Source organism: Drosophila mojavensis, unplaced genomic scaffold (genome assembly GCF_018153725.1).
Source record: "Drosophila mojavensis isolate 15081-1352.22 unplaced genomic scaffold, ASM1815372v1 contig_80, whole genome shotgun sequence".
Taxonomy (NCBI): Eukaryota; Metazoa; Arthropoda; class Insecta; order Diptera; family Drosophilidae; genus Drosophila; species Drosophila mojavensis.
In genome coordinates, this window is record NW_025318906.1 from 2,912,413 (window position 1) to 2,935,913 (window position 23,501).

Here is a 23,501-nt window from a genome sequence, read left to right on the forward strand (position 1 = left end):
TTAATATATTAAAAGCTAAATTTTATATTTATTACGTATACTTAATGTGCATTTGTGCTTTTTCTTTTGTTGTACAATCTAGAAATAACATTTATCTACAGCATTAATAAAAAAAAAAAACAATTGAAGAGACCTGAATACGATTTCTAGTTATCTCTCAATAGGATCACATGAATTGTTGCCGCGCCAGACGCCTTTTTGGTCGTTTCGTATATAAATTGCTGTTGTTGTCTAACATATTTCTAGGGGTTATGATAAGACGTAATTAAGCTATGGCTAATTGCGCAATTGAATTACTCAGTCAAACGTTCGATTTGTATGGTCGCATGTTTGATATTGTATCTGCTGCCACAGGCCAGTTGGGTGGCCAGCTCCACCACAACATTCGGGTCGCTTAGCCCATCTGAAACGAGAGATAAGATAAGATGACGATATGCACTTGATATGGATATATATTTTATGCGCTGGCTAAGGCTTACCCACAACCAGATGAGCCATCAGCACATTGTAGTCGCTCGTATGCTGCCAGACATTCACATGATGTACCGATCTGTTGTTGTGAGAAAGAGAGAGAGGAAGAGGGAGAGGGAGCAAGAGAAGATAAATTATAATTTATAATTTAAGCGAGTTCAATGACCTCGACTGTCACTCACTTGACACCCTCAATGCCGCACAGCTCGTGCTGCAGCGTCGCCAGGCACACATTCCGCGGCACCGCATCCAAGAGGACGCCGACAGACTCACGGAACAGCTGCACTGTGGTCATAATCACAATTATCGAGAAGAGCAGCGTACACAATGGATCCACGAACTTGGCGCCCGGCTGCATACCAAGCATAAATAAATTATTTACGTTGTTGTTGTTGTTGTTTATTGTATGCTCATTTTTAATTGATGTCTAGACCTCTTCGATGAACTCAACTCACATAGAATTTGATTAGTATGGCCGCCAGAAAGACGCCGATGCTCTGCACCAGATCCCCAATCACATGAATCATTGCGGCTCGCAGGTTAAGATTGCGTTCGCTCGACCTATGCGGATTAAGCAGGAAGATTGCATTATAAACACACACACACAAATACATGCACGTATGTATGTTGTATATAAGTATAAAACAAATATTAACTTGAGGCATCTCGCTGCACAAATTAATAACTGCAAATCAAGCATAGCTAATGCAGCTCTCGCTCTCCCTCTCGCTCTCCCTGGTCTGTGGGCCATGCAACTAAATTAAATTCCAATTACACGTAATCAAACAAACAATTGCCTGCAGACAACAACAACAACAACAGCAGCTGCTGCTGCTGCTGCTGCTACTTATTGCTGTTGTTATTGTTGAGTCAATTGTTGTTGTGGTTACGCTATACCCTGTATATTTGGCGGCTGCCTGTCGAGAAGGTAATTGTGTGAAAATTCGAAAATAATTCAATGTTAATGCGCCACTAAATCTCAAGTGCAGCAATTGTAAATGGAGTGTGAGATCTTTTGGTAGGGGCAGACAGAGACAGAGGGCGGCAAGGTGGAGAGCAAGAGATGAGATGTTTCTAAAGCCGTACACAAATCACTCTTCTTCAGTTTAAGTTTAAGTTTCTACTTCTTCTACTTCTTGCAACCTATCGTTATCTGGTTCATTCTTTTTTTTACCTTCCTTCATTACACTTTAATTTCCCTTTCTCTCTCTCTTTATAGTTAGTATACCGTATAATACTATACTTTTGCTCTGCGTACTCTGACAGTACTCTACTCAAGTCTAGTATGTTTCAGTCTATTTTACTCCATCTTTCACTACTCTAATTTACTCAACTCTATACTGATCTAATCTTGTGAACTCTACACTACTCTAATTTAATTTATTTTAGTTAAAACTCTACTCTAATCTATACTTCTTTACTCTAGTTACCTCAGCTCTACTCTATACTACATTATATACTATACACTATACTCTACTCTGATCTACTTTACACTACTTTGCTCTGCACTACTATACTCTACTTTATCCGACTCTCCCCTACCCTAAAATACTCTATTATCAAATACCATATTTTCCCATCTTATAAAATACTATATACTCCTCACTTTACAACCCTACTATCTATACTTTTGTATTCTAAACTTCCCAACTCTACTCATTTCATATAAGCCTTAATTTGCTCTACATTTCCTCTTTGTGCACTACCCATTCCGTTCTCACATTTGCTACTTTCTATATTATACTTAACTGTGATCTCCCGGACTCGATACTCTTCAATACTTCTCCGCTCTTATACTTCGCTAGTTCTCTCTACTCATCTTTGGTCTCTCTCTTTTTGACTCCTGTCTTTCCTTTAATCTAGCTTACCCTGCCCTTCTTTTGACTCTACTCTGTTCTTAATATCCTAAGCTTAAATTGCTTCACAATGGTCCTCTTATAGTTATCTTCACACTTTACAGCACATCTCGCAGTCGTGTATGCCCCACACTTTTATAATTTACTAATTTTGCCGCTGTTTGACAACAAATTCATAAGAGTTTCAACCGCAAGCCACAAAATTGCAGCTGGCCATTTGAATCAATAACATTGTTCCACATATATGCACACACACACACACACACACACATGTATTTATGCCTGTATGTATGCATTTTACGGTATATATTGTGTATATATTACATTAAAAATCAACCCTTTTGGCCAACACACCTACCCATTGGGCTGGATTGACTTTAAGCCATTTGCCATGACAACATTATGCGCGTCCTCGCTGGGGCTTCCAATGGTTTCACGCCCATGCCCATCACCGTGACTGTGACTGTGATTGTGATTGTGATTGTGACTGTGACCGTGACTGTGACTGTGGCCATGGCCACTGGGCCCCATAAACCAGGAGCCATGCAATACGAACATCATGCTGCGGGCAGGAGAAGAAAGAAAACATTTCATATTTATATTTAATTAAAAGCATGCGAAATTATTTCAAGCGTGACAAATTGCGATATTACAAAAATTCCAAAATTTGCTCAAATTCATTAAAATTCAAATTATCAAAAAACACCTTTTATGAGCATAAAATATATATCAAAGGATAATTGTTAGAAATCTAAGGAATACTTCAAGTTTGGCTAGAATCGCATGATAAATTCCGATTTATAATCGAAATAGTTAATTGAGTTTTGAATTGAACATTTTTAAATATTTGAGGGAATTTCATCTTCTTTTTAGTTGTACAAATATTTATTTATTTTATTTTAATTCTATTTTTAAATGTGAAAAAATTTGTTTTTTATTTTATTTAATTTTTTTATTTTTATTTTATTTTATTTTTTATACTACATCATTTATATATACAAGTGTATATGATAACTTCACTGGTAAAATTTCACATCCTTAAAATCAAAGTTCTATTTATTTTTATATTCTTCAAAAATAAATAATATCTTTAGGGAAACTTTAACTTATGTAAATATTATTTTGTTTAATATTTAAATAAAAAAAAAAACTTCAATAAAATGTATTTATATTTAAATTATTTAAAAAGAAATATAAAATTTATACAAAAACTGTTGGCTCTAATTCGGTCAGTTTTCCTCACCCTTACCCTTACCTTTTTCTCTATGTGTATGCATAAATACAAATTTATCTTCTACTCACACAACATTGATGACAATGCCAATGGCCGATATCCACATCATGACATTAACATCTAGCTCGAACTGCAGCGACCAAATGCGTTCGATGGCAACAATGACGAGCATTGCCGTCAGCAGCCAAATGCCCAGGATGGAGATCAAGGCGCCGACGACCTCTGCAATGAAAAATAGAGAAAATCGGGATAAGCGACTGATAGCCACAGCAGGTGAATGAGTGTGAGTGCGTGTGTGTGTACAGGTGAGTGAGTGTGTGTGTGGGTTGCATGGCAAATAATAGAGAGACATGTGAACGTGTGCTTGGCATAAATGCAATTACATGACCAAAGCGAGCAGATGAATGTATGAGTGTGTGTGTGTGCATGTGTGTGTGCATGTGGCATTGTAAGTGGTTATGTCTGTCAACTGTGGCTCTATCTCTCTCTCTCTCTCTCTCCGTCTCTCTCTCTCTCACTGTACACTCATTAGCATAGTGTCGAGACCATAATTGGTATACTTACCAAAACGTTTGTAACCGAAGGACATGCGTGCATCTGGCGGTCGGGCGCCCAGCCAAATGGCGACCAGGCCGATGACGAAACTAATGCAATCAGATGCCAAATGCGCCGCATCGGCCATAATGGCCAGACTTCCGGCTATATAGCCGCCAAGGAATTCAATAATCTAATCAAGTATATATAGAGATAGATATACATATATACATAGGTAAATATGTAGACCAAGTGTATGTAGAGCGCGGAATTTATCTTAATTAAATCAAGCATATATAAGTTATATATATGTGTGTGTGTGTGTTTATAGTGTGTGTGTATGTGTGCGTTTGCTCACCATGAATATGCAACAGAGCGAAATTGCAAGCAGAATTTTAAATTTCGCCTCCTGCGCCGATTTGCTTTTAAGGTTCGCGCCAAAGCCCGGCTGAGCGCTGCGACAGGCGACAAAAGTGTCGATGCTCGTATCCAGCTGCTGCAAACATAACGGTAATAATTGCCTTATAAATATGCCAGCCTATATAAACACACACACACGCACACACACACAAATGGGTGTGCATGTGTGTGTGAGTGTGTTTGCATATAAATGGAGTGCAATGCAGTCGAGGGGCGAGCGTCGAGAGCCGAGCGTAATAAGTGCTTTAATTGAACAATTTGAGGTTATGGAGAGCTTATGGATATTTAAGTATAACACTATATAACTCTTATACTATATATTGTGGGCTATATGTATTGAGAGATAAAATTAAAGGGCATGCCTTAAGTTGTTGCCACTTAAGGACACTGTTAAGGGTTCATAAATCAGCGACGTGCACTTTGCAGTGCAGTGTAGCAACTGTACTTGGCTTTCAGCTAGCAATTGAGGTTATGTAGAGTTTTAAGATGAATGTAAATAAATATGAGGTATAGAAGGGCAGCGTTACTCCTCCTTCTCTGTGGCAAAATGAACAATCAGTAAATGGAATAATAAAATTATTTATCTAAAGTAAAGAGTATGGTGCATTATCGTAGGATTTACGATATGCATTATATGTATATTATTAATGGATAATAGAATAGTCAAATGAATTCTGCATAAATAGCTAAAAAGTTAATTTGCAGCTGGGGCAAACTCTTTCATTTGATCTTATCGCAGATAGAAATCATTTACGATACCAAACAAATTTACGATATTGATAACAATCATAGGTAACTCGTCAGTCCATCAGTTGGCAACACCAATACTTCTACAAATAGATTACTTTGCATTGGATAGTGCTTCACCTTGAAGTTGGGCAAACGCGGCGTATGTGTAATTTATTTACAATATTCTTTTGTTTATGGCACAGATGTTATCTTTACGGTGCTCGAAAAGCTATACCTTAGAATTGAAGTGACAAAATTGTGTGAAAAGTATTTTGTTAATTTTAGTTAAATATTTCTTTCAATTTGCCTTCAAATATTCTTGAGGTAATGTTCTAAGAGATAGGAAATTTATTTTTAAATACCTTAATAATTATTTTGAAAGGTAACGTGAACAATAAAAATTATAATTACTTAATAAATATTAAAATGTATAAGGAAAACGAATAAAAAGAATATAAAATTACTTAATTGTATTGATATTAATATTAATAAATAATAACAAATAAATGTAGAATAATTAATAATAATAAATTAATAATAATAGAATAATATTCATAATAATTATGAAGCGTTTATATCCATCTCTGGCTTCTAATATTTAATATGGATAAATAAAAATATTAATGTATTAATGAAATAGTTGCGCTCAACAGGTAAACTAGTGCAGATCGACTTAGATCGTTGTCTTAAATAAGAATATATCATATCGAGCTCGACAAAAACTTATAGGTTAGAGTACGTAGATATAAGTAAAGGACTCCAAAATTATCTTACTTTTTGGTATTCTATTAAATAAGTATATCGTATTGCTGTTACCTATACTCATGAATATTATGCATCATCCTAATGCTCTCATTTCAAGTTCATTAACCTTTTATCATTATTTTATTAACTCAACTTACCAAATTAATGTGACTATTGTTGCTGCTGCTGCCGCCGCCGCTGCGCAGCAATGGCACCTCCCACGTGTGCTCCTCCAGATCCAAGGCTTCGGCTCTGCTGCCTCTCATTGGATCCAGATTGCCATTGCCACTCCCATTCCCATTGCTGCTGCTGCTGTTGTTGTTGTTGTTGTTGGGGGAGGAGTTATAGTGATATTTGGGATTACCATTTGGCATGTGAGTGCTGTTATTCAGTCTTATATGATTGCTGCTAGGATTGGTATGCTGCTGCTGCTGCTGCTGTTGATGCTGCTTATCATCCCCATAGAGTGAAAAACTCTCATCGTAATCGTCATCGTGCATTGTGGGTGCCAACGCGTTGTCAAGTTTTTGATATTTTGACATTGTTGGCGCTTCTGCTTCTGCTTCTGCCTCTTTCTTATTTTCTTGTTTCCACGCGGGAGTTCCTTGTGCAGTGTGTGTGTGTATGCGTGCGTGTGTGTGTGTGATTTACTTGCTTCGAGCTGTTGGTTCTTTGGGATTTTGCTTATTATCTACATTGCATTTATCATAATTAGTGGGCGCTTGTCATTCTCCAACCATGTTTTGTCATCATTCGCATCATTATTGTCATCATTATTATCATCGTCATTAGTGTCGTTGTTGCTGTTGTCGTTCGCCCGGCGAGCGCTTCATTAGCCGTACTCCAGCCCGTCTCCGGCGTGTCTGCGTGTCTTTTAATATATAATTTTCTGTTGCAAAAATGATTCAAGTATATATTTTTGCTTGAGTTTAAAGAAGTTTCTATATGTGTGTGTGCAGATGTCTGGTATGTATATGTGCGTGTATTTATGTTCACTTATATTGTGTTTACTCGGTTTTTTATTTCACATTTCATTTCATTTCATATACAAGTATACGGAGTGTGATTACTTTGTTTATGAATGCCCTTCCGGTTCACGAGAGCTATTTTAGAATACATTAAGTGAATGGCAGGTGGAGGATAAACACTGCCAGATACTCTAGCATAAGATGTAGATAAGAAATATAGTATATAGAGTAGGGTGAGAGAGTATATTTAGGCAATAGTAGGGTAAGGTTTACTTAAGGTATATATACCTTATATACCCTACTCATCAAACAAACTAATATACCCCACTACCATTTGCCGTACAGCGCATAAATACAAAGCATATGCTCAGCTGGCTTTTAATGAAATTAAACTAATGCCATTTGCTTAAAATCTTACGTACTCAAAGAAAAAGCCATTTGAGCATGAAATATTTGGGCTATAGAAATTATAATCGGCAGATCTAAAAAAAACATAAATTATAGGAGCAAAATCTTTGAAGGCTATAAATAATCTAGTATATAGTATACAAATGCACTTTAGATTAAAGAAACTACGCAAAGTCATGAGCTTAGCAAAGTCAAGAATATTAATACCCTATAAAATTGTGGGGCTGTAGACGCACATTAATATGAATTATTTTTAATATAATATAATCATAATCATAATCTAATCATAATCATAAGAACGCTAAACATAATATAGGAATGCGTATATGCCCGTTTATACGCTATGAATCTTAGTTGAACTTTAGTCGACTCTTTTAACTATTCATAATTGTATCTCAATCGCATTTGGGGTTCTTTGCCCTATTATCTTGGCCGAAAACGTTATGTCGTTTACATGTCTTAAGTGCTTCGCCTATGTTTTCATTTCCACATTGTTGTTGTTTTATCTTTTCGTTTGCTTTGCACTCTCATTCGCATATTTATTGTGTGTCGCTTGCCTTTATATTTGGGCGCTTCGTGTTGAAGATAAGCATTACATTACAATTCCCATGCTGTCGGGGCTATGATTAACTTGTCACACAGTCAAACAGAGAGAGGGCGAGAGCGAGTGAGAGACGGAGACAAAACACATGCTAAAGCAGCGCTGGCAACTAGTGAACAGCAATTAGCACTCGATGTGACACAATTTTTCGACTTTTCTGACCACTTCAATCAGTTTTTGAGTCATTTTGTTTTCAGATTAGATAAAATGCCGATAAGACTAAATATTAGATATATATGTGAATATACTTGTGAGTAAATTAAATTTGTAGCAAGAGCTTCAATATATTGAATGTAAACATCAAATACACTTCAGCAAAAACTTGAGTATTATTTATATACCTACATATATACTAAATATATATATATATACATAGATACCGTTGGGACCGCTAATGCCCGCTGAGCATTGATAAAATGTACGTGCGCTTGGCACACTTTTGTTGTTATTGTTGTTGCTTGTTGTTGTGGAACTACCCCTAACAGCTCCCCGGAACACTTAGCTAGTTCCAGCTACTAGAAAAGTGATTTGAAAAGAATTTATTGTTGACAGCGTGGCTTCCTTTGTGTCTGTGTGTTTGTTGTGATTTCATTTCAATTTTGTTTTCATGTGATTTCCATTAATAACAGTTTATTTATGGCTGCATTGCATGCGTCTTCTTGTGACGTCTTTTCTTTTCGATTTATAGCTAAATTTGGCTATTTTATTTACTTTAACTTAGGCAACGAGAAGAATTTCAAATTTTAAGCAATTAAAACTTGTTGGCGTTTTCTACAAATATACTAATTAATTTATACATAAATACAACAACAGTAACTGTGCATTGCAATTGCGTTTTGTGTTTTGCCTGTTCATTGACCTTCGCAACAGGTTTTTGTTGTTGCTCTTTGTTTTTGCTGATGAGCGGCTTTTTCGATATATTATCGAACTAGTTTGCACCAGCTGCTGCAGCCGGTGTAGCTGTTGTTGTTGTTGTTGTTGGTCTTGTAACTGTTATTATTTGTGTTTAGAAGCTGCACTTGAACCGGCGCACGTGAAGCCGGTCGAACGAGAACACGAGACGGAGACTGATAGAGCGAGAGAGGGCACGCGCGTTGGCAAGTGCAGCCCGAAGAGAGCGAGCTTACGCGAGAGTTGAGGCACGATTAAGCCGTTATCAGAATCAGCGATAAAGCAAACATGTAAATTAAGTTGTCTGCGTCCCTTTTCAATTCGCACCTTTCACGTGATTGCTGTTTCTTTTGCACAAAGCTTTAGCATTGTCAAAGTTTTTCATATCCCAGTCCCGCTCTCGTTCCCTTCCTTCCGACAGTTTCGCTGCGTGTTTACAACGTTAATGACGTGTTGTTGTAGGTCCATTCATTATAATTTGTTTTTGTGTGTGTGTGTTTTTTTCTAGGAAATGCGATTTTAATGGCATTTTATTTATAGTGTTATATTCACCAAGGTAAGTAATGCAATGGTTATAAAATCAATGTTTATATGTTTTTTTATTCATTTATTGAGCGATTGAACTACCTTTAAATTTCCGTTAATATTTCTATTAAATTTTTTATTTTTTGCAATATTTTACGTTTAAAGTATTTTTGCTTTTGTCAAGATCGTTAGCGAGGCGTGGGTATTTTTATTGTATTTGTTTTTCCTTTTCTGTTTTAGCGCTTTTGTTTGTGTCACCGTTGCAGACGCAGACGCGCTCGTCGCCAGCGACGCATGAACTTCAACTAACGGCAGCGGCGTCAAAGCCACAGACCAAACGACGCGACGACAGCCAAGCGGCGCGAGTGTAAAAACAAAGCGTGAGCAAGCGAGCGAGTGAGCGAGCGAGCGCGAGAGAATGAGTGCGAGTGTGTGCAGCAGAAGAAGAGCGACAATGCGAGCGCGAGTGCGAGTGCGCCGGCAGCTACTACAAATAACTGAGCGTGACAAATGCTTGTAAGTATGTACGTATGTATGCTAGTGTTAATATATCATCTCGCAGCTGGCGCTGATTGCTATTGGCATCCTCTCACACGCTCTCATCTTTAGGCAACTGAGTGCGATTGCTTCCATTTTCCATTTGAGTGCTTTTGCGCTCTCACTCACTCAATTTGTTGAGGACGGTCTGCTCTGTGAATGAAGATCAGTTCGCCGAGACACCTTGCAGGCGACATTTGTATTTTTGTTTAGTTTTGTCTTGTTCTATTATTGTTGTTGGTTTCGTGCGTATATAATTATCGAAAGGTAAATAAATACTCACGCATTATTCATGATCCATTGCATTGAAATGTACAAATGCTTTCATTATCAAATGGGACACAGCAAGGAATGTGCAAGTATAAACATCCATATGTAGATACGTAAATACATACATACATATAAAAAATAAATAAATAAACTGTACATACATATATAAATATACATTTGTTATTTTTGCAATTCAGATGTAAGTGTGTATGTATGTGTTGAGTCTTTAAAGTACTGAAGTATTTACAACTGTTGGCTTACTTATACTATTTAATATCAGAATATTTGTATGTACGTATTACGTAAAAAATTAATTTTTGTAAAATACTGATACGAGGAATTGAAACCAACGCGTAATTTAACAGAGCAATACATATGTATATAGTATATATATACAGATATATATATACAGATACATATATATACAGTATATATATACAGATATAGTATTTTAGTATGTAAAAAGTATATCCAAATGTATTAATATGCTCCCGCATTATATATGTACATATATAAGCAGCCTGAAATATTATTCATACATATACCATAATTCTTGCGCTTAAAATATAAATATGTATATGGGTAGTAGGAAATATGTCTGATTAAACAACTAAAGTGAATCAATTTATGTAAATTAAATATTTTTGTGGCTCTCTAGCTTATTCTCTCCAAAACATAAAGCAGACTTCGTTCCTCTTTATATAGTTTTTAACTCCATATCTATCTTCAATTCTCTTCCTCTATATTTTTCTTTCTATCTCCAACTCTTTCGTTTTCTATGGCTTTTTTCAATTCCTTAATTTTTTTCCCTTGGATTCTTATTCTTTTACAGTTTTGTCTCCCGCTTGCTTCATCAAATACCGTTAAATATATATCGCCTCTCTATGCAATTCTCTTGAATGCAGTGATGCATTCTTGTGCTTTATAGCTTTCTTATCTGAGCTCACAGCAGTTGAGTACTTAATACGAACTGAATACATATTTATGCATATGTATGTATATATTTCTCTATCTATCTCCACATACACATTATCCCACTTAGGGATACTGCAATATTTTTCTTATATTTATCGAAAATAATTCTCGCTTGTCCTTCACTCACACCGAGAGATCTGTCTCATATTTTTTCACTTTTAAGTAAGTGTTGTAAAACGTTTTCATCCACCTCCCCCCTCTTCTCCTTTGGAGCCATGAAATAGATATTTTTATTGGCCAATTTCATGAATCGAATTTCTTGCAATGTTTCTCTAAGCCATAAATGAAGCTATTTACCGCAAGCGCTTCACGCTGCTGGCCATGTTACAGAACGATAAGATTTCAATTAATAAGATACACACAGTTTAAACAGACATGGATATAGATGTCGATAGAGATAGATAGATGGATGGAGAGAGAGAGAGAGAGAGAGCGAGAGGGCGAGCATGCTTAAAATGCGTCTTAGGTTACAGACAGGCAATTGCGTTAGTTGAAAATGGCTCTAAGTAGCCAGGATGTTTGCTACAGTTTGTTGTTGTCTTCACATCACACACACCCACACATACACATGCCACGCGCCACATGCCACATGCCACATGCCACATGCCACATACATATATACATATACTGTCTGCCACTTGTTTAGCTTTTACACCTTAAACCGCAAGTAAAATCTATTTTTATAGACAGATAAATAAAACAAAAAAATGTAGATAAATTAAATTTCCTTGGAAATTTAACAGCTTTTGGCTAAACTTTGCTCGTTTTTGTAGTATTTTTTTTGCTAGCATTTATTTTGTATTTTTGTGGCACGCCCCGCCAAGTAAACAAGCGCGTTGCGTATACGCCCCATATGACATGGCAGACTGCTAGGGAGCTAAATATACATGTGTGTGTGTGAGTGTGTGTGCGTGAGTGTGTGGGTGTTTTCTTCTCTTTTTTTTCATTCATGTGATTGTCTTCGAGGCCGCATTGCCAACCATTTTGAATAATCGCCTTCGAGCTGAACGAGCTGCTGAAGTGCTGCTGCTTCTCAACTATTCACGTCGCGCTCGATGATTGCTGCTGATGGCGTTTGTGTTGAAGTTCTTCTTCTTATGCTTGTTCTTCCGCTGGGCAGGTTAACTCTTAGCAGTCAGTGTGTGTGTGTGTGTGTGCGTGTGTGTGGGCGCAACAATTTGCTGTTGTTTTGTTAGCTGGTTAACGATAACTGACAAAACATGCAGCACAGATTAAACATTAAAGATTTGACTTCTGCAGCTAATCGACTGGCTAAATGGCAGTTGCTATCAAGCGCAGTGACATTCAGTTACATCTATGTGCGTGTGTGCGTGTGTGTGTGTGTATGGCGCGTAATTAGAAAGTCAAACAAATTACATTGACGGCTTGACTGCCACTTAATACAGAGCGTGAGAGAGGGAGAGGGAGAGCAGCAGCACTTGGCCAGCGTCTTGCTCTAAAGTAAAAATGCGTATTGAAAGAAACACCTACACACACACACACACCTACACACACACACACATCAGCAAACACTGTAACGATAACAGCAACAGAAACGGAACCAGCTGAAGCCGCATAACGAAGAAAATCAAGAAGCTATAAAGATAGACAGAGAAAGAGATAGAGAGAGTGAGAGAGAGATAGAGACAGAGATAGAGAGAGAGGGTGCTAGGGGAGTTGGCTGATAAAAATATCCTTGGCGGGATCTGTGCTGTGTCATGCGCTTGGCCAGGCTCAGACACTAAAAGGTAACTTGGCCGCTGTGGCAGACAGCAGCAGGACAACACGACAAAATGGGGCGAGAGTAAAGGGGTGTGGCATGCCATGGCACTGGCAGTGGCAGTGGCAGTGGGTGGGCAGGTGCGGCAGACAGGCCCTGGCAGGTGACAAGCAAAGTGAATTTAATACAAAGTGCCTTGAGCATTTCAATGACTGCGATGCCTCTGCCTCTGCCTCGGGCTGAGTGTGTGTTGCTGCGAGTGCGTATGTATGTGTGTGCGTATGTGTGGTAGCTGATTTTTTGATTCCCAGGAAATGAGGTATGCGCAACCCTTGGCAAGAAGTCAGCGCCCAAATAAGAAAGACACACTTTGATCTGATATGTAAAAGCACCTACAATTATTTATTTTCTTTTTATTTTTAGCCTAAGACTCATTTCTTCTAGATTGCGAATTAACAGGAGTTTCTCAACTAATTTCCAGAGTTGTTAGGAATTTCTCCAGGAATTCCAAAGAATTACTTAAACGTTTATTGAACTTTCCATTACGTTTGATGCTATTCTTAGCTGGCTAATGAGTTTAGTTGAGTTTGGTTTTCAGATTAACGATAATCAAATTGAAGTACAATTGGTAAGGAACGTTAAGAGCAATAATTTTCAAGCTAAGAGTGAAGTTCATGGATGACGGAATGATGGTTCAAACTTAAAAATAATTTATAATTATTTTCATTTAATTTCTGAAATAATTTATATAGCTTTTGTTTGTTGAGTTCAATATTCTAATATATTTTAAATAATATTAATAATTTTGTTTGTTGAGTTCAATATTCTAATATATTTTAAATAATATTAATAATATGTAATATAATTCAGCGAGAACTTTCACAATTCTCAAGTCATCTTAACTTGTCATTCTCTGTCAAATATAAAGTAAATATATATATGTAGCATATATAAACATTGCTTAATTTATTTATTAAGCACTTTGAAAAATTACTTTTTCTGCACCTGTTCAGTTGGCTCTTCGATCCCTTATGTCTCTGCCTCGGTTTTGGCCAGTAGACAGAGTCACAGGGGACTGCCCAATTCTTGCTAACACTCAGACAGCGACGTTATTAGTATTTTATTTTCGACCTAAAATTTGATAAGGATTTTTGGCAAAGTTTTTTTTTTTTTTTTTGATATAGCAAACCAATTTAATATAAATAAGCTAAATAACTGTCCAATATTGACTAAACATTGGCTAAAGTTGTGGGCATTTGGTATATTTATATTTATATACATTTTGAAAAAATTTTACAAAGAAAATGTTTGGCTGCTTTCCTATTATATGATTTCTGTATCATTCTAATATATTTTATTATTAAGAATGTATCGGTAATAACGCCCTCTTTCTCTCTCGCGTTCTGCCTTTCTGTGTCGCGTTCACTGGCTCTCCTTCTCTCTGTATCTTCTTTTCTCTCTCCCTCTGACTGCCTCTACATCTTCCTCTTTTCCTCATTATCTGCTTCACTGTCCCTACTCTCTTTCTCTATCACTCTCTCTATCTTTCTCTCTCTCTCTTTCTCGCTCTCTGCTTGCCTCTTTCTCTTTCTTTGCCTGTCCGTATCTCTGTGTGTCTCTTTTCGTATAATTCTCTGTCTGCCTATCTGTTTCCGTATATCTCTATTCTATCTCTATTTTTTCCTATATTTGCCTTTGATCTTTCTTTATCTATCCTCCTCTTTCTCGCACTCCCTCACTCTATATTGCTTTTCTTTCTTCTCTCTCTCTCTCTTTCACACACTACAGGGCATTCGCTAGTCTCTTTGTTATCCTCTCGCCTTTCGCCTTCTTAGTTGTATTTCTTACTCGTCTTCCACGCTGCTATCACATCAAGTGCTCTCTAATGACATCACAGACTTGATATATCCGCGTTTGATAGACCCAGCCTAAGGGCCAGGCTCAGCTCTGCTGGTGTTGCTGCTGCTGGAGAAGAGTGGGGCGGGTGGTGCGGCTGGTGGTGTGCATGGTTTGCCGGTACGTGAGTGTTTCATTGACACCAAACCATTTTATTTTCACTTTCCCTTTTTTTTCTCTTTATACCAATTTTTTTTTGATAGCTCAGCGTTGGTTGAATAAGGAGCTTGGCTGCTGTGCGATTGTGTGAGTGTGTGTGGCTGTGTGGGTGAGTGTGTGTGGTGCGTTCGTGTGCATTTTGTGAGCTTAATTGAAAATTGAGTGCTTAACTTTGATTTTGTTTTCAACGGAAGCGCGCGCGCCCCACTCGAAACTCAACTCCGAGCAACGAGTAACGAGGACTGTGCCACGGCTGACTGAATGTCGCCATTGCCTGTTGCCTGACCCCACCACCCCTCTCTCACTCTCTCACACTCTTGCCCTCACTCTCTCCCTCTCTCTGCTTGATTGTTGTTTGTGTGCGGCTTTTGGCACATTGAATATTGCACATTGTGACCTCACCCACACACACATACACACATACACACACACACACACACACTGACTCACTCAGATTTATAAGCTCAGCGTGCTGCCATCGCACATTCCCTCCACACACACATACAAATATACCGTTTATATATATAACTGTATGTGTATGTACATATATACTTGTATATTGATATATATTGTTTTTCTTTACACCTCGCATTTTTGTGCACAGCTCTCACACAGCATGTCGCTCTTGTCGATGCCTGTTTTCCTTTCATTTTTTTATATACCCTGCACTCTGGTAGCTTTTTGGACAGAATGGGGTATATTGTTTACTTGTCAGCAGTGCCAGATACCTTAATTTATTAACATATATCCATTTATATCATATCTGTTTATATGCGTTCCTCTCTGGAACTACAAATGATAGACTCCTTAAATATGTAGTCTATAGTGTAATAATATTTATATATATTCTATAATTTTGAACAATATTCTACAATCTCTTCTAATATATATATTTTCCTACATATGTATATTCAAGGTAAGGTTTTCAAGCGAAACTCTCAAAATTTGAAATTGAAATATTCCATTCTATTATATATATGCAGACTAGAGAAAGCTGTAATGAAAGAACTATGGGTATCCTCTCCTATTTCGTCTATAGTCGATACGTTAAATTTCTTTTATTTCCTATACACGAAGTTAAGACTAATTGAGGTGAATCTATACATCTGAGGGTATTATCTAGTCGATCCACTTACACAAACTGATTCTCTTGTTGTTGCTTCAATTTACCATACACGAAATCAAGACTAACTCGTCTTACTTATTCATCTTTGATTCATCTAACATTTCAGGGTATTTTCTAGTCGTGCACTTCGTTGCAGGCGCACTTTTACATGTCAAGTTGTTGTTGTTGTTCTTGTTGCTGTTGTAGTTTGTTTTAAATTGACAAATTGACTTGTTGGCTCTGGCACGCCCCCGTTGCTATTTTTGGCTTCAGTCTCGTGTTGTGTTATACTTTTTCATTTTTTTTGTTTGGCTTTCTCTCTCTCTCCCTCTCTCTCTCCCTCTCGTTGTCAAAGTGAATTCATTAAACACTTTAAAGCACAGCAAGTGGGCCGGGCCCAAAGAGGCGCAAAAGCCTATTTAATTGTGTGCAAATGCAAATCTAATTGTTTTAACCGATTTACTGGCGCCCAGCGAATTATGTTTGCGGCTTTCTTTTTTATTGTTTTCTGGCGTAACTCTAAAAGTTCTGTTTAATTGTGAAAAGCTCGAACAATTGGCTATTTTTTGGCCATAATTGCAAGTGGTTTTAATCATTTAATTAAATTAAAACCAAATTGTTGAAATGTGCTAGGATAGGGAAAGGGTAGAGAGAAGGAGAGTAGTAGGATGGTAGACTCAGAGGAAGGTAGAGGCTAGTCAGAGTGTGCTGGCAGCCAACTGTTGACATATGCCTGAAATGGACTTATTCAATATGGTTGCCTATTTCTGTCTAGGGCAGAGAACCTCTTTAGACCTACTTAGCATAACTGCCATAGCTCACATGATGTAACTAACATTAATCCATCATCATCAACCGTCGTTCGCCCTACTATAGCTCATATATAAAACATAATCTACATCTACAAAAGTTTCAGCTAATTTGTTTCAGCCATTCCTCTCTGTCTGGCAATTTTGTATTCCTTGGTATCCAATGCTTTGTCGAAAGTCGTGAGGCAGATATCATTATAACTGAGCTGCTTTGATCTTAAATTCTCTTTGATTACATTAATTTTGATTAATTTTGCTCAAAATCGATAAAATTAATATCGATATACAACTTTTTTTTACATCTTTCAGGCTAACCGACTAAGAGTCTCTTATATTTGCATTTCCAATTTTATGATACGTAAATTTTTGTCAATAGTTAAACTTCCGAAATCGATAACAATTCTTGTCGATATAATTTTATTTAAAAATTTTAAAGTAGAATAAAAGTTATATCTTTTGGTATGTGTCTTTTTGTTTTTTATCGATAATAAATGTTATCGATAAATGTTATAATAATGTTTTATGCTTTATTGTGTAGCTATTATAACATAAATATATCTATATCGTCAATTGATGTCTTGACTGTAACTCGGAGCCTTATGGATCGATAACTATCATATGAATATATCAAATTTAATTTAATTTAAGTATTTGAGCTCTGCTGATTTTTGTCTCAGTTCCATTTGTCATTTCATGCAGATACATGTAGTCCCACTTGCTAACAGGGCATTTGCTAGTCACTCAATTAGATGAGTCTCATTTGTATACATCTTCTCCTTCTCTTGCCTTTTTTTGGAGCTCTCAATCTAACCCCAACTACTGTCGAGTGCCCCCACAACTCACGTGTTTGTTTATATTTACTCAAATGTCAGTTGTTGTTTAATTATGTAACAGTATCTAAACATAATGAGCTTGTGTACGGATGTGTCTGTGTGTGTTGTTGGCTTGGTGTTTATATTTGCATGGACCGCACTGTTGTTGGCTTAAGCATATTTGAGTGTGCGTTGAATTCAAGCAGACGCTGTAAATAAATGGCGCATAGGAAAAAATAAATAAAGCAAACATGCACACACGCACACACAGAGCACAGCACACCACATGCACACAAGCACACATGTACACATGCACACATGCACACACACAGTCACAGCTTGCTTAACTAAACATTTGCCTGCACTAATTGCAAACAGTGCAAACTGCTAGTTGCGCATTAATCATGGGAATTATCGGTCTCTAGCATAAATAATGTTAAACCTCAGCAACAACCATGACTTTAGGAACAACAAGACTAACAACAAAATGTATACATAAACATATACACTTATATATGTATACGTATGTGTTTGTATATATATTTTGTTATGCATTGTACCGCAAAAAGCATTTTACTTCTGTGATTCCATGCGGTTGCCTTGTCTTTTTGTGGTTAGCAGGTCATAGCAAATGTACTTTAAATAATATATAATATACTTAAACTCACTTATATTCATTATAACACACACACGTATACACAGTTTAATATATCACTTGCGTTGATTAGATAAAGGCGCAGAGAACTGCATTGCAGCTGCAACATAGAAATTCTCATTAGTTGAGCTACAGAAAACAAAGGAACTTTATTTTCATTTAGCTTAAAACATGCATAGCTGTATATAAATTTAGTGAAAAACATTCCATTTTTGGTTAAATTGAAATTGGGGGATTCCTAGAAAGTTTTAATTACAATGCAAATTCTAGGCAGGTAGATAGACGGCTTAAGATAGAAGATTCAAGATCGAATAAAGAGGGTGAAAGACAGAAGGCAGACAAAGATGTTAGATAGGCGATAGGCGACAGAAGTTTGTGGATATATGCATTGATAGATAAAAATATTTAAGATATATGTATATAAATAAAATTGCTTGAAATAAAAGAATTGATACAATTGATCCTCAAAATGAAAGAGAAAAAAAGTAGAGCTAGAGAGAGATAGAGAAAGAGAGAGAGAGAGAGAGAGAGAGAGAGAGAGTAGGAGAGATTTTTAATATGCAACGCCCCGGTTAAAGAAATTTTTTACCCAGATCCCATGTGGAGTATTCCTAATAAAGATATTCTATTCTTCTTCTTTATTTTATATTGTTAAATGTCCATCTATTTTCCCACATTATTCACTTTGATAATAGATTTCAAAAGATTTAGCTACGTTTAGAATATGAAACTATATAAGAGTGGCTAAACCTTTGATAGCCTTTCAAAGCTTTTAATAAAGCAATTTGTATAAAGCGTTATAAATTGGCTAGATTAATAGTTTTTGGGTGCTCTCTTAAAGCGCTCTTAACATTTTCTTACTATTATATCTATGTTGGAAAACCTTTAAGCCTTGAAATTGCGCTTTCAGTAAAATGTTTGTGTGATGTTTGTTGTCTAAGTCAGCTTTATATGAGCCACTCGAGCGATTTTATGCTTCAGCTAAATGAATAGAGCAGTCAGCAGACACACACACACACGCACACCTCAAATAATACTTAATATAATAAAAAAAAATCACAATGCGCACTTTGAAATATTTGTGCGTAGAAGTTGTAAGCAGTTGACATGCTTGATAAAGTCGCCCAGGTAACAGAGTAAACAAGGGGAGAGTGTGTGCATGTGTGTGTGTGTGTATGTGTGTGTGGTATAGGTGAGACACACTTGGCCCATTTTTGGTGGCAGCCATCATCGTCATCAGCATTAGCAACATCATTGAGAATAAATGCCACAGCAACTGGCTGCGCATTCAAGTGACTTAATTAAACGTTTTCCTGGCACAGATAAATGCCAAGGTGTGTACGTGTGTGTGTGTGTGTGTGTGCGTGTGTGTTGGGATATGCTGTGCTGCTGCAGCACTGCGACACAAACAGAAGCAAAAAGTTGGCACAGACAGAGAGAGAGAGAGAGAGAGAGAACATTGCAAATGGTTAGAATGAATGATAGCTTGAACATACACACGCAGCTGATTGTCTAAAGGTGTGAGTGTGTGTGTGTGTGAAGCACGTTCTTATAAATTGCACACGCACTCAGTTAGTAGGTGCTTCAATCTTCAATCTATGCGAAATTAATGCACAACAACGTTCCGCCATCAAGGTCGACTACAGGTCGTTCCATCCAGACTCGACTCGACTCGACTCGACTAACTAGGCTTACCAACTAGTTTTCAGTTTACTCCAAAGTACATATACATACATACATACATATATATATGTATATGTATATATATAAAGTCTTGCTTTCCACTCAACAAGAAGTTTTTGAGCTCTTGGTAAAAGTGCATTATTAACACTTCAGCACTGCTCGCAATGGAAACTGCATTCTGTATACAAAATTCTTTTCATCTTTCCTTCTTTTTTTTTTATGTGCTCTTTGGTTTACCAAAAATAAACCTTAAATATAGTTAGTGGGTGGCTTTTGGGAGGGGGGCTGAGCTGTGAGAGTTGAGGGCGATCAGCCACGTCATCATCAGCTTTTCAAAAAGTACAAGTATTGGCTACTCACCTGCCAGCCAGAGAGCAAAGTGGAGCAACTGGGCGGGGGGCGTGGCTCGTGGCGCGCAAGAGTTGAAGTGGCTATTGCGTAAATCCCAATACAACTTATATTTCTGCGAGATAAGGCGACTGGAGGTATATTGCTTTTCGAGTGAAATATGTGACAGAGGCGAAGAACTATTGAGCTAATGGAGTGGGAATGAAATGTGTTGGAGGTGTAAAAGAAAATAATATAGTTGGGCTTGGCAATACCTGGAGCTGATATAGTATCCGAGAACCATCGGGATTAGTACTATGAGGCTCAGATGAAGATTTATAGGAAACTGATTTGTTTTATAAGACTTCAATATGATTTCTTTAAGATTTCTTCTTCTTCTATATAAGACTTCCCATATAAAAATGTAATAAGCGCATTTCAATTGGATGAATTATATTTTTTACAATTTCAAAATCGGATCTAAGCAGTAAATATTTAAAAATGCTCAATCTCTTTGAAAAATTCTATTTATTTCTTAATCAATATTCATAACCTATAAAAATATCAAATCTGTTTGATCGTCGAGACTTTTTTTTAAAAATTATTTTTGAATCAATATTAATAGCCTATAGAATCCCTAAAATAAATTATATATAGATATCCCGATAAACATGTGTATATAAATAATATAAAAAAATATAAACAATTTTTAACCCCTATATCATTATATTATGCATATTGTATAACTTTAGTAATTCTTTTAACTAAATACCATTTGATTTCTCTTTAGAGTCTCTACTCTACAATTGTGTACTCGAAAGTCGCCAAGACCTAGTGTATTACAGATTCGTCAAGCCTCCAGCGAATTGTTTTCGGGTTTGCTTTGGTTTATTTTTAGAGAGACGCTGGCTCAACTTTTTAACGATAAACTATAACGGCGCATAAAAAGACTCGGGCAAAAGTTGGCAGCAGCAGAAGTTTTTGCCAGAAATTTCCTGCTAACGATCAAGTTTTTTTCTGCCATACCCTGTAATAATTGCATGTGAGTGAAGGGGTAGTGCTGTCTGACAGATGATGTAGGTAGAAGCTAATGCAACAAGCAACAATGACAACTTACAGGGTATTCTGGTTTATGGCTTACAAATTATGCAGTTCGATTTGATTTACAGGGTATTTCCGTGTAACTCACTTTCAGCTGTTCCCCTGCTTAGAAATATATAGATTTACATATATAGGTGTATGTGTGAGTGTAGGGGAGTTGAGCTCTGTTCAATTGACAGGGTATCTGATAGTCATGCACTTTTGCTTGAGCCGTGAAAGTTGTTTTGTTTTGATTTTTTTGCCAGCCCTGTTTTCTCCTTGTTCAGCACGTGGCACAGTGAATGGAGCTCGAGACTTGAAAATTGGCCGCATTTGTGTATTTGCTGGCAGCAGTTACGAGTGGCGGCCCACGCGGCGTATGAGTGTTGAGGCATTACGCTTAAAACTGTTTGCCAAAAGTTGGAGCACAGCAAAAGCAACAAAGCGCGCCAGCTGTTTCCCTTCAGCTTCCACTTCCCCTTCTCCTTCCCCTTCCACTTCCACTTTGACTTCGACTTCGAGTCGTCGTTGTTGTTGCAGCGAGTCGATTGTCGATTGTCCAATTTAATTTTAATTTGTGTTCAAAAATAATAAAAGCTGAGATTTCAAGTCAAGAATGCAATGCGTGCTGCTGCATGTGGCATGTGGCATGTGGCAGGCGGATAAGCAGCGGGCGAAATTCAATTTTTGTATGCACAAACTGTTTACTTTTGCGCTTGCCTGGCTAAAACTGATAAGCTGCAGCTGCAACTGCTTAAAGTTGCATGCAACTCTCAGCGCTTGCCACTTGCCCCTCTTGGATATGCTTCAAATTAGTTTATGTAACATATACTAAACTATAAATGTATATGTGTGCGTGCATGTGTGCGTGTGTGTGTGTGTAATGGCAGTCATGCGTGCAATCGTTTGATAGCTAGCAACATGCTGCACTTGCCACATGCATCTTGCAACATTTAAACGAATGTTTAAGGCCCAGTGAACATTTGCGCTCGGACCTTGGCGCACATGGCGTATGCGCATTGTGGCACAGTTACCTTTTGAAATAATTAAGACTTTTAGTGCCACACACACACACAGAGACACGCACACATGCACAGAGAGACAGCGACTGTGCAACTGTGGCCATTACGTGCCACAAACGCCATCGGTGCAAAATATGCTAAGCACTTGCAAGTGCCCAAAGGCGTGGCACAGAGCGTAGGCTCTGCCGACTGGCTGCCTGGCTGCCTGGCTGCCTCATCGTTGCAAGGCTGCACAAGGCCTGGCTCAGTTTTTGTTGCACGCCCGGCTGCCACAACTGCCACGACTGCCTGCTGTTGTTTTTGCTAACTGGCGTTAACGCTCATGGTTTATTCATGAAGCACATTGCCTGACTGCCTGACTGCCTGGCCTGGCCTGCTCTGCCTCGTTGCCGTTGCCGTCAGTCTGTCTGTCTATCTGTCTGCTGCCTGCTGCCTGCTGTTTTATGCCTCAGCTTCCAGCGCTTGTGTTGACCAATTGGATTCAAAAATGAGTCGGCGGTTAGTGATTGCCAGAGTTGGCATACGAGTGTGCATAACACTCGCTCATTCATACGCAGACACACACATACACGCACACAGGTGCACTCACGCACACCCACACCACTTTTTTGTATAATTCACTTTGCACAGCTTGAAATATTTTGTCCGCAAAAAAAGAAAAACCTTTTGGAGCATTGCATTAAAATCATGTGAGTTTCGACCATGTCTATGTAGAACATTGATAGCCCAATTGCAGCTGCGAGTTGTCAATGTGGCTAACAGGCGGTGGAAGAAATGTTTATGCTTTTACATATCATTTTAAAAAGGAATAGCTGAAGTAGATCCCAAGTGAATGTCATTTAGTCGCTCCGATCAAGCAATCCTTTGCGTATATCATCATATTCTTATATAAGGGCACAACCTTTCTCTCATGCAAGTCAAGAATATTTCGAATTTTTTTTATTAATTTATCGATAGGTTTTCCATTTAGATAGAGCTTTTCTTGATATCTATATAATCCAGCTGTAACAAGTGATGTATGAAGCCTGCATGAAATTATCGATAAGCTTTTCATAAAATTGATAAAAATC

At 37.4% G+C, this 23,501-nt stretch overlaps 2 protein-coding genes across 6 annotated transcripts in view; one reads left to right on the forward strand and one right to left on the reverse strand.

Annotated features, from left to right (window-relative positions):
• Positions 1-9,691, reverse strand: LOC6578550 (zinc transporter 2). Of its 5 annotated transcripts, none has more exons than XM_015163222.3 (11): positions 9,484-9,691; positions 6,147-6,877; positions 4,454-4,591; positions 4,126-4,288; positions 3,630-3,783; positions 2,686-2,889; positions 927-1,032; positions 654-823; positions 480-550; positions 298-403; positions 1-242 (listed from the first exon to the last, which is right to left on the reverse strand). In XM_015163222.3, the coding sequence occupies exons 2-11, from the start codon at positions 6,528-6,530 to the stop codon at positions 167-169; spliced, it is 1,572 nt and encodes a 523-aa protein (XP_015018708.1). In that variant the 5' UTR covers positions 6,531-6,877; positions 9,484-9,691; the 3' UTR covers positions 1-166. The 5 variants fall into 5 exon arrangements, with proteins under 5 accessions (XP_015018708.1, XP_002004460.2, XP_043866447.1 ...); XM_002004424.4 differs by lacking the exon at positions 9,484-9,691 and adding an exon at positions 8,346-9,437; XM_044010512.1 differs by lacking the exon at positions 9,484-9,691 and adding an exon at positions 8,346-9,433 and having other exon boundaries at positions 1-403.
• A 424-nt stretch (positions 9,692-10,115) lies between these two features.
• The window catches only part of LOC6578551 (alpha-amylase A), a 28,277-nt gene continuing 14,891 nt past the window's right edge, over positions 10,116-23,501 (forward strand). The window contains exon 1 of the mRNA XM_002004425.4: positions 10,116-10,185. The gene's annotated coding sequence lies outside the window, so the exon portion shown is untranslated. The remainder of the gene's footprint in view (positions 10,186-23,501) is intronic.